This window comes from Epinephelus moara, chromosome 20, assembly GCF_006386435.1.
Source record: "Epinephelus moara isolate mb chromosome 20, YSFRI_EMoa_1.0, whole genome shotgun sequence".
Classification (NCBI taxonomy): domain Eukaryota; kingdom Metazoa; phylum Chordata; class Actinopteri; order Perciformes; family Serranidae; genus Epinephelus; species Epinephelus moara.
Genome location: NC_065525.1, coordinates 31,847,891 through 31,860,066, shown reverse-complemented (window position 1 = coordinate 31,860,066; position 12,176 = coordinate 31,847,891). Strand labels below are relative to the sequence as shown.

The window sequence follows — 12,176 nt, the reverse complement described above, 5'->3', positions numbered from 1 at the left end:
AAGGGCTGTTCCTGCAGATTGCGCTGTTTGCTCCCACTCTTATTTATGTACAGTCAATCTGCAGGAATTCAGGTCGTCATCGCTCCGGCAGCATGTCTTACTCTCACAGTAATTTATGGGTATTTCAGCACAGAAATCTGTTTTTGTCTCGCTGAAAATCAAGTTGGATGACAGCGCGGCATGAAGGATGTCATGTGCAGAGAACAAAGCAATTTGTTCTGTTGAGCGCTGAGTAAATGTGAGCTGACTCTAACTAATCACATTCTAGCCTGGATGCTAATAATTAAGTGCCAGGGTTGATACACTCCCACTGGAATCAACTCCTCTATTGATCTGTCCCTTGAGGTTGCCAAACAGAGAGCCATAACACTTCCTTATTTACGACCTAATTATGCTAAAAGCCTCTCATCTCAGGATTTCAAGCCAGTATCCTCATTTGTTCCCTTCAGATCTAAATCATCATAATGTGTTAGGAGTACAAATTGTTTGGCTCTCGTCACAAATCTTTCATGGTAATAAAAAAGTCTGCATAGCAAACTATCAAGATCTTTTTTCAAGTTACCTGTCACTGTCTGCACCACTGCGACACACCTCTGCATCATAGGTGACAAAGAATAGTTTGCAAATACCGTTTGAGCCAGATCTGATGTTGTCAGCATCAGCCAACAGCTCGATGTGTGTGTGCAGAGCTCATTACTGTGCCAGGGGCTTAATTATTCCCTGGGTGTTTGCCTTCAGGCCCTCGGCCCCCGTAGGGTGGGCCTCATGCCAGCCATGCTAGGTCTTGTTTGTGTGACGGTATGGATTGACCCTCAGCCATAGTCCAGAGCCCAGCACTGGCCCACATCCTGTTGTAAACATCTCAGACATCATACAGCTGCATGGGTTCCTGTGTGTATATACACATGTGTGAGCTTGCGTGTACGCACTGCATGTATTTATGGGAGTGCGCCAAACCGCAGCACAAAACAGGACATCCCCATCGGACTCGATATTCTGGACATGATCAAGAAGACTTGCTTTATGAGACTGCCAGCTGCAGACAGCCTGGATGAATTCATTAATCTGCAGATGCCATGTTGTGTACTTCACTTGATTCCGCTGCTCTTCTGCCAAGTCTCTCGTTTTATTGCATTTTGTGACACTGAAACAATCAGAAAATTAATACCAACTATTTTGATAATTGTTTAAGCTTTTAAGTTAATTATTAAGCCAAAATCCCAAGCTTGTTTAGCTTCTCAAATGTAAGGATTCGTCATTGTGGACTGTTGGTCAGAGAATACAAGAAATTCCAAGATGTCACCTTGTGCTCGTTGAACTTGTGATCGCCATTTTTCTGTGTTCTGGCACACAAGACATCAAAAACATAATGGACAGATGAATAGCTAATAAACAGAGTCATTAGTTGCAGCCCTTATCGTGGCTCTGATGTATACATGTTTACACTGGCGCCACATACATGTGCGTTGATGTGCACAGACATACTGCCCCTCCCTCTGCCTCTGCATTAAGCCCTTTGAGAATGTGAGATGTTGACCTTTGACCTCTTGGTGGTGAGCTGGAGGTGGTTTTCACTAGCATGTTGGTCATGATGGCCGAGCGGATGGATGCTAATAGATAAAGAATGACGTTTTGCATAAAATGTCTCAGCACCTGCTGGCCAGTTGGAGTTTTATTGAAGCCTGTCTGGGATTTTTACTGTCTAAACATTTGGGAGACACGTATGTAAAACAAGACGCAAACAAAAAACAGACGAGCGGAGGGAAAGGTGCAGAGTGTGAAGTATCACTCGTAGATGTGTCTGCATCTGTGTGTGGCGACCCACAGCGACAGTGTGGAGTGATCCCCTGTTAAAAATGGTTGAATGTAAATCCTGTGACATTTATCCTCCTTGCTACGACTGAGCCATTAAGCAGCTGATAATCACTTTGTGTGTGTTCCTTATATCCCTCGCCACATCTCTAACCCCCCCCCCCCCCCCGGCCCCCCCCCTTTTCTTCTCCCTCTCTGCACCAGGTTCAACATGCCTCACGATGACAACCCAAAGTGTCGGGAGGCAGGCATGAAGCACCAGTATCATGTAATGGCTCCCACGCTCAACTATGACACCAATCCCTGGTCGTGGTCCAAGTGCAGCCGCAAGTACATCACAGAGTTTCTAGAGTAGGTACCAGCTCTTCTTTCCAATTTTAAAGACCCAGTGTGTAGGATTTAGGGGGAAACAGCCAAACAGTATTGGAAAAAACACTGATTTTAACGTGAAACTGCTTTACTCTGTGTTTTTACGCATTTAAATCACTGGTTCCGTTTGTTTTAGAGAGGAAGAGAACTCTTTGAATAATTCGGCTCCGGGTAAGAACCTTCTTTACGCTTGGATCTTAAGTTATTGAGTTAGGTGCTGGGTGAGCGGCCCTTATGCAACGAGCCAAACTGCATTGGAGAAACACTGATTTGTTACGTGAAACTGTTTTATTTAGTGTTTCTACCGGTTTTAATCAACTGGTCTGTTTGTTTTGAAGAAGAGGCGACCCCCGCAGATAATTCGGCTCCTGGTTAAAATCTCCTGAACAATGAAAATCGAAGGAATCCTAACCAGGAGTTGACGCTTGGCACATGGGAGAAGGTGTAGCTGGTTGCAATCTGCAGCCCTCACCTCCAGATGCCATTCTACACACTGCTCCTTTAAACTAAATTATAAGGCAAATGACTGATAACAGACTGTTCTCATGGTAGAGAAAGCTCCACCATTTATTTTCCAATCTCTTATTATCACATCCACATTTTCAGCACACCATTAACTTTCTCTTGTTGTGACGTGGCCGGCTAAACAAACTGCTTCTACGTCCCTCGCAGCGCTCTGCAGACAGGTCAGCGCAATGTAAACTGTGTGGACTTGTTATTGCCTGGTGTTGAAAGAGTATTTCCTGTTTGAATCCGGGGGTCTTCCTCGGCTGACCTGAGCGATGTGTCTTCCGCAGCCCCTCAGCTGTCTCCCCACTCAGACAGAGCCCTGCTCTCAAGATGCTGGGCAAACAGTAATCGAGTCACCAGCCTGCTTTCCACACTCAAACCTGTAACACGGGCAACGGCTCATTCAGCAACTCCTAACCCGCTCTGTGGTCACTGATCCTGGTGAAAGGCTTCCCTTTAAGATGGGAAATGTCAGTTATAATTATATCTTCCCTGGACATGACCCTTTAATCTTTGCCTCCTTTCCTCTGTTGATTGTGGAGGCTCTCACAAAGGACGGCCTTGTTGACCAGATGCATCTTAAGAGCGCAGTGTTAGGCGACGCCTCGTATGGAGTTTTAAGGTTGTGCTTCACATAGTTTCCAGCCAGCTATGACCTCAACGTGGAGCGGTCGGAACATTCAGCTGAAGATGAGGAGGATCTCCATGAATCTCTTTATTATTTGGTTCGGTCACTGTCAGCTGTGTTTGGGTTCTGTGTGGGGCTGATTGCTGCACAATAACCAGGAGTATGATGAGATAAACTTGAACATTTGGTAACCATATGGGACATATGAAACAATGCAGGTATGAAGAGAGTAATTCAGTGTGGGAGCCGCAGTGGTGGGAAAACCCTTGAGAGTGTCGTCCAAGTGCTTTTGAAATCCGTCTTCAGCCAACAATGAGGAGCATTGATTCAAACGACCACTTCTACAGTACCGCTCCTGCTCAGCGGGCCGACCTGGTCAAGTACGTCAGTGTTTTGACTGCCCATTCTCCCTGAAGAGCAAATTCAATCCGTGCCGCTCTCCTACCAGTTTAAAATACGAAAGGCAGCGCCACCTCTCAAACATCCCTCTTCAAATGGCAAAGGATTCCCCTCCTTCTCCCCCCTTATCTCACTGTCGCTGTAATAATGTGCGCTGAACTCCCGCACCTGAGAGCTGATGAAAAGCGTCCTGCTGTTGTTCAGTGTGATTATGTGTCAACTGCGACATAAAGCAACCATTCATTCCCTCCGTGGCACCGTGCCGTTTGATTTATGCCTCAAAATCCAAATATAAAAAGTAAAATGCAAATCCTTGACTGTTGTTAGCCACTAATTGTTGAGTTCGCTGGGTGTTGAAACCACACAGTCATTAGTAGCAACAAGCCCTACACACCTCAGACATTAGCCCAACCATTCTGGCACCAACAACTCTTAAAATAAACCCCATGTGAAGTCATTTTCTTGAAGTCCCTCTCCAGACATATTTTAAGTAATTAAATGTAATTATACTGATATTTTGTTAAACATGGTTTTCCCATATAATGCAAAAAAAAAAAATTGAAAAGGGGCTGGAAGCAGATCTATTCCTTCTCCCTCATTGAGAAATTTGCTTGCGCTAAGTTTTGCTTTCCGTTCTATCCAGCACTGCTCGTGCTAGGTTGACCGGTAAAAGAGCAGTGCCAGCAGGATGGCTAAGGTCAGAGGAAACATAGAAAAGATTCATCCATATGTTTGAGCCTCAGTCAGACCCAGACTCAGATGAGGAGTCACCAGAATCAGTGTTTAGCAGATGTATCAGAATAGTAAGTGTAATTAGCATTTTTTACTTGTGTTGTTTGTTAGCTTGTTAGCTTGTAGCCTAAATGGCAGTGACTGAGACTGCATTAATGATTGTAAAACATACAATATCTGCTGTGATGGGGTTTTTCTGTAGATATCTGAAGGAAGCTCCAGGGTCTGGTTTACATCCAAAAACTGCACACTGTGCCATGTTTGCTGTCAGAACTGTCACTATGCTAAATTAAAAGTTTTGCTCTTTGACAAGTTGACAGGTGTCAGATTTCTTTGCCGCTTCTATGTCAAACATAGATTTATAATAATAACTAGATACCGAATCCCAAGATGGCGCATATTCATTCCAGTGGAGTTACTCGCCTGGTGCATACGCCAAAAAAAGCCTCAGGGTTTACTTCTACGGCATGTGGCCCACTAAAAATGTGCAGTAGTGTTTCCTCTGCTGGCCCTGCTCGGCTCATAGACTTTATATCGTGATGATGTTGCAGATTTTTAGAGTTTTACAAATATAAAACCTTCGAATTAACCATGGATCAAAAATCCATAATAAAAAGAGTCATAGCTCACCTTGGTTGCAGTTCAAGGTGTCCTGTCAACAGATTTACGGACGTCTGTTTTATAGTGGTGGCCTATGGGCAAAGTCCTGTTGGGGCCGCAGGTGATTTTTTCGCTGCAATACAGTAAGTGGCCACTGGGAAACATTGGCTGCAAGGCTGAGGAGCTTTCCCGCGGGCCTGGTGTCAAAGTCTCTTACCCCCGATTGGCTTTAGTATTAGTGACATACCTAATCAAGCTGCCCGGTGTACGTTTAATATCTTAGATTTCAAAGAAATGCACGATACTGCCCCCCTTCAGTAGAGTAATGTAAAAACACCTCTTGAGTGACAAACTTTGCCCAGTTACAAGTCTGTATAGTCGAGATAATTCAGTTTAGGAGACGTAAACAGAAGAAAAGCACGTTTTTGAGCACAGGGAGACTTTAATAAAATCAAGATGGATTTTTATTTTCAGTATGTTCCTTCAAATTCAACTGAACCTCTCTCATTATATTTCTGTATCTTCCTGTACAGTAATCGATACATGCTGTCAGCGACAAGACTCTGACATGACAGTATTGTTGCAGTTTACTTGGCGCTGTTTGATCAAGCACTGTGCAGTGATGCTCTGTGTCATTCCCTCTGCAGAAACCATCAGTCTGACATATGAGCAGACTTTGTTGCACTGTTTGCGCAGGGAAACCCAGTATGGTGTACATGGAAACTATTATTGTTTAGTCTCTTATGACAAGCGCAAAACAGCCAACTATAAGTCATCTTATAAATAAACTCACTTTCAAGTTTCTCAATGGCTGCCAGGTGTGGGATCTCCTCTGCTGCCAGAGAGGAATTGCCTCGCCATCTTGAATCGCATGCAGCCAATATTCTTAAAAAAAGAAAAAGTAGACGTTTCATTTAAAAAATGACCACAGTGACCCCTTCTCCCTCCGTCTGTCTGTCTGTCTGTCTCGGTCTTAATAATCATTCCATTAGGTTCCAGGACACTGATTAGACAGATGACCAACTGCTGAAAGATGCTGTAATATGGACTGTCTGTACGATTCTTTGACAGGCTGCTGTAAAGTTTTCATTCACAGTATCTTCAACTGCAGGTTTATTCATCTCATGCACTCATTCCCCTGCCACCCAGCGCTGTTTGCTCCAGTTTTCTGACATTATGTCTGGAAATGAAAGGGGAAAGAAACAAAGTGACGGTAACTCAGGATAATCCTGTGTAATTATCGGCCTGTCACATCAGCTGGTGCTGTATGGAGCAGGTGTTTTAGCAGCTCGATCCCAGATTAAATTTGTCAGCGCAGCGCAGACATGTTGTGTAATTACACATCTGTACATGTCTCATCCGCCAGTTTCCTTTCTCAAAAGTAAACAAGAAAAGGAAGAGATCCTTTGAGGCTCGGCTCGCTCTGCTAACATGTTTGACTTGTGCCTTTTCATGACCGTAAAGGTTGATGGTTTTATATGCAGGGTGTAGGTGCATGCGTTCAGTCCAGCTGTGCTTTTGTTGTCTCTGTTACTGTGTCATGGCTCAGGGCGTGGCTGATACACAGCACAATCTGTCATTATGCTGCAATGCCGGTGCTGGCACCAATTTATGTAACTTAATCAGGGAGCTTTATGGTTCCAAATTCTCTTGCTTTTCTTCTGTGAAGACAAATACACCTCGTATGCAGAGCCTTTTCTGCCTGTATCAGAATGCTGTTTTATTCAGTCAGTGGCGCCTGACTCCAGTTTCATAGTGACAGCATTTACTAACAGGCCATTGAGGGGAAGTGGTGTCAGTCTCTCTGTTAGGTAACTTTTCAGACCACCCACAGGGGAAAACACATCTGAGGATGATCACACACAGTGAAATAGTTTACATTGCTTTTATGAAAGAGATGACATGTGTTGACACTTTCTGGCGTCAGAAAATACTGGATTATCCTGAAAATGTTCATACCGTGAAACTTGGCCTGGCGCATGCATGTGTATTTGTGTGCACACTTGTTTGTTTGGACACTTGTATGGTTTTGTGGTTTCCTTTTAATCTACTGTACACACATTGTTGTTGTTTTTTAGCACCGGCTATGGAGAGTGCCTTCTTGATGAACCTGTAGGCAGGACGTACGAGCTGCCGACCCTCCTCCCTGGTCAAATCTACAATGCCAACAGACAGTGTGAACTGATGTTTGGACCCGGTTCCCAAATTTGCCCTTACATGGTAAGTTGGCTTGCTTTCAAAGCGAACAAAACCACACTAAAAAAGTGAAGAATTAAGACTTCAGATGGAAATAGATCTGAAATGGTTGTCATCTGCTCAGATGTACAAGAAAACCTTGTTTTAATGAACCCTCAGACATCTGAGCAAAGCAGTTTTCCATAAAGGCCAACAGATATGAAACTGCAGACAGTTAACTGGGTTTAGTTTTATGACTCTTTATTGTAATATTCAATGGAATACATTCATGGTAAATTCCCATGTGGAATGTGTGACATGCAGTTTAACAACATAAAAAAGGGGCAGATAAACTCTGCCTATTGTTGACTGCACGACCACTAATTAAAACCCAATGCCGGGCCTTTAAAATGCATCTTGCACATGTCTAGAAAGCAATGAAGCACAAAAGAAAGTGTCAGTTCCCGGCTACTTAGACTGAAAAATCGTTTGAAGAAACCAACAGCAATGTTTTGGTCTGCAATCACACACTCTTCCTCCCAAAAGAAAGAGGCAGTATGGAAGGAAACAGCAGTTAAATTCAGCTGTCAGCTGGATGAAATCAAAAGTTATCGAATAAATTAAACATTTCTAGTTATAAGTGTATTTTGCACATGTTGGAAGCTTGTGTTCTCACGCAATAAACAAGCTCTTTTCTTGTTCAGACAAATATGATTAATTGCTTTATTTTTTTTCCTGCAGAAACAGTGCAAGAGGCTGTGGTGTACCAGTGCAGAGGGGGACCATAAAGGATGTCGCACACAGCACATGCCACTGGCTGATGGGACCGACTGTGGACATGGAATGGTAAGTTGGTCCATATGTGGCTCTGTGGTGCTTAATGAGCAGATCATAGAAGGTTTATGTCTTATACTAAAGCTTTTTATTAACTCTAGAAGTGTTCAAGTAGTATTTTTCCTTCCCGATACAAATTCTGATACCTGAACTCGTTGAACCATTTAGAATATATGTGACATGATTGCTGTTATTGTTGTATGGCATTGCTCAGGTTAAACCCTTTGTAAAACATAAACAAGTGGCTAATGGGCATGTAGCTACTAACATGTTTCAGATGATACGTCATGTTTGTAGTCGACCAATGAAGATGAGTTTACATATCACCTTGGGTTCGTCCTTCACCTTCTCAAAATGATCCCACACTTTGGATTTCCTGCCGGACATGTTATTAACTAGCCTGTGGAATAACAGCAGGTACCAGCCCTGGAAATTAACCTGACTCCTGTCTGACTGCTGAGCGTGGACGCTTCCTGTGTCTGTCCTTCCAAATTAGATTCCCACATGGTCCAGTCATATAGGTTTTGATTTATTTCAACAAGGCGCAGCTACTAATACAGTTTCACGTTTGTTTGTTTTTCTCCTTCTTTGACTAAGTGACCAATAAATTCTTGCTAACTAATGACCTTTCTGGTCAACTAACGTTTGGTCTACTATAAGCGGGCAGCCCTAATGATGACACTTGTGCTGCAGTTGATGTTCAAAGCCTGTCAGTTTCGGGGTGGAGGTTTGGGTCTCAATGCAGCTGCAGTCACATTGTTGGAAAATGCTCACAGTTTATTTTTATAAGTTACAAAATTAACTTAACTCTAACTTCTCCTTAACTCATACCAAAATGTTTTCTTCACTTCATTTGATAGTTTGGATTGACACATTAATTATCCTGTCGCAGTTAAGCCCACCCAACTAGTATTTGACACAGAGTAAAAGAAAATAGCGATGAATTGTTTGCAGCTATCATGAAAGCAGACTGAGTTAGCTTTGAACCTAAATATAGATCAGTATTTGTTTCGGATCACCGTATTTCCACAGTGAATGTTTTTCCTCTGTTCCCTAATCAGCGTTGTTGTTAAAGCTGGCCTCATTGTATTTCAGACAAAATACATTACTGACACAAGCCAAACCTCCCATGCAGCGCTGCCCTGAATCCTGATGCCTTTCCCTTCTACTTCACTTCCTCTACCAAGAAAAAGGAATAATTTATCATGCATTACTCTCCTGCCTGCATTCTGGTTGCAGAAACCCATGTAAATGTGGTCAGGTGATGGCCCTAGTTAGAAACTTGAAGCTTTACCCTCAGTGTTGTTACGGGGCCCCAACCCCCATTAGCCTTCATGTTCTCCTCGCTCTGGGATGCTATGCTAATTAGGGCTGAGACGGCGGGTCAGTCACTGAGGATACATGGAAAGACGGGCTGCAGGGGAGGGGGGGGGNGTGGGGGGGGGGGGGGGGGGGGGGCAGAGAGGGAAAGAGAGAAAGAGGAAAGAAAAGAGAGACAGAGGGGGCGAAGAAGAGGGAGAAAGAGTCTTGAGAGGGAAAGGTGAAGACGTGGGCCCTTTGAAAGAGGATGCCACCCGCCGTTCACAGTTGAGTCACCTTGTTGTGAACCCATGACCCTAAAACCTCTTTAAAAGGCGGGTGAGTGGGTCAGTGGTCAGGCCGTAACAGAGCCCAGGCTGAGGCCAGCCAGCGCTCTTCACAAAAGACCTCACATCAGTGATTCTGCAGCGCAGGAGGTGGGAGGAGAGGAGGGAGGAGGAGAGCGAGGAGGAGGTGCAGGGGGATGAGGATGTGGTGGGCTGGTGTTTAGCATTCGGAACATGCATCAGGGAGGGAGAAAGAGGGAGGGTTCTCTACTCTCCTTAACCTTCTGCCCTTCAGGAGTCTCTTGCAGTGTGGGCCCATGTAAGTCTTATATCCCTCATATCCTTTCATCTGGCTCCATCTCCCTCCTCACCATGTTAGGTCCTGGATCAGGCCCTGTCTAGTGAGGAGAGGTTAACAGGGGATAGCTAACATCTTAATCCAACCACAACAACCAGACTAAACCGTAATGGTCCTGGGATCGCAGCTCCCATGCCGCTCTCAGCCCAAATGTGGGAGAAACACTTGAGGAGAAACACTGTTAGTTTAATCACACAAAGTGGTTTGCTTTAATAAGCTAAAAACCCTAAACCCAATTTGAGCTGACTAAGCTAGATTACAATAGATGTCTGGTCTTTATTGAAACCCAGTAAACATTGATTTGGTAATTTGCAGGTCCACAGAGACCTGAGTTAAAACCAGGCTAAATTTATTTTAAAAGGGGTGTCTTTTTAGATGTGCAAGTAACATATAATGAAGTATGAGACAAAGTAAATTTAACCTGATGATGGTGCTAAATGAAAAGTTGAATTCATCATCTGAGAGACATGAATAACTGTATTGAATTTTGTGGAAATCCATCCAATAATTGTCAAAACATTTCACTGAAAATCCAGAAATGTCAACCTCATGGTGGTGCTCGAGGGAAGGTCAGGGGATCACCAAAACCTTTAAGCCCCAGACAAACCAAACCAGCAACAAGGAACTAGTTACGACAAAGGTTGTGTTGCGTCACGTCACCTTTGTCCCAGCCATAAAGTTGCACTTGAACACACCGCCAGTGGCCAACCAGCAGGTACATTCTGCACCTGCATAAGAGGAGGAGATAACTTGCCATGCTAGCAGGTGGTGGTAGTCGGTATTCTTCATCCAAAAAGGGAAACCGGAACAGCAACAGGACGGCTTCAAGACGCTAGTTAGCCAGTTCGCACATTAACAACGCTTACAGATGTTTGCTAGCAAATTGTAACAAAAACAGTTACGAAGCGTTTTTGCTAAAGAGCTCTTGACTTTAGTCATTTGTTTACTTTCCTCACTTCCGTTTGTCTTCTCATGCACTGAGCTGAACTGCCAGTCAGAGTGATTTCTCTCGCCGATGGGCTGCGTCGGCTCCGACACTTATTCAGCATGCTGAATCAGTTAAAAAACAGTTGACAAGGGCCAACTAGTGCCAGCAACGCAGGGCACACCGCAAAAAGTAGGCAGACGCTCACTGCGGACCCAGCATTGAGCAAGGGCTGACTGTTGACTTGATGTGTCAGGGCCCTTAGAATTCACTCTCCGGGGGCTAGATGGTCTCTGTGAAGTTTCATGCAAGTCCATCCAAAAGTTGTTGAGATATAATGAGATGTGTTATCATTATGTGATCAAATTTCAAGTTATTTATTGTCATATACACAACAGTTACAAAGAAACAGTCATTGGCAATGAAAATCCTCGCTTTAACAAAACGTATGAAAATAAAAAACACAAAAACAGTAAAAATGAGCTTCTGAGGCCCAAAATAGTCTTTTAGTTAAGATTTAGTGTGGTTTGCTGACCTTTTAGCATTATTGCAGGTTCATAAAAACAATTGTCATGAATGATTTTGCTGTTAAAATATGACATCAATGCTAAATAGACCTTTAAATGTTGTTTTGCTACATGCACATGCACAAATACACAAACTGTTTTCCTTCATTTCTTTGTGTGTCTGAGTGGAGGCACCACCTTTGTTTGTAGTGCTGAGGGCCCAGTTTCATGTGCATGCAGGGGGCTGTTTGAAGTAGTGTGAGTTAAAAGAGAGGAGGACCCTGCACCAACACTCACCTGCCCATACAAGAGCTCTTTTATGTGGTATTTTGGTACGGTGTGTTTGTGTGTATGTCTGTGTGCGAGTACATTCGCGTGCCTCAAAAGATAATCTGCAAACTCAGATGATTCTTCCTGATTCTTTTGCATCAGTATTGTATTGTTCTTTCTTGGTGCTTATCTTGAATTTGTCCACTGTGGCTTTTCTCTGTCTCTTTTCCTCGTCGTTCTTAATGCGCTGCATCCATGACACCTTCTCACCTCTTCTGCCGACTCCTTTCTCATTCTTTCTTCAAAGAAGTCATGAGGTTCAGGTCTAAGGCTTTACAGGGTCTTGGGTCGAGCTCCTGGCTCTGAGGTGTTTGTAGAGCCCTGAGGGGGAGTGTGTGTGTGTGTGTGTGTGTGTGTGTGTGTGTGTGGTGGGGGGTGTCAGATCTAGAGGATTACAGCTATGGCCTCTATG

General features: G+C 43.8%; 1 protein-coding gene across 2 annotated transcripts in view; it reads left to right on the top strand.

Moving 5' to 3' along the window:
• Nucleotides 1-12,176, top strand: part of LOC126407643 (A disintegrin and metalloproteinase with thrombospondin motifs 20) — a 109,746-nt gene that overhangs the window by 27,267 nt on the left and 70,303 nt on the right. For both annotated transcript variants that reach the window (XM_050072720.1, XM_050072722.1), the window contains 3 exons: nt 2,017-2,163; nt 7,129-7,270; nt 7,967-8,071. In XM_050072720.1, the coding sequence (XP_049928677.1) occupies nt 2,017-2,163; nt 7,129-7,270; nt 7,967-8,071 (394 nt within the window). The remainder of the gene's footprint in view (nt 1-2,016; nt 2,164-7,128; nt 7,271-7,966; nt 8,072-12,176) is intronic.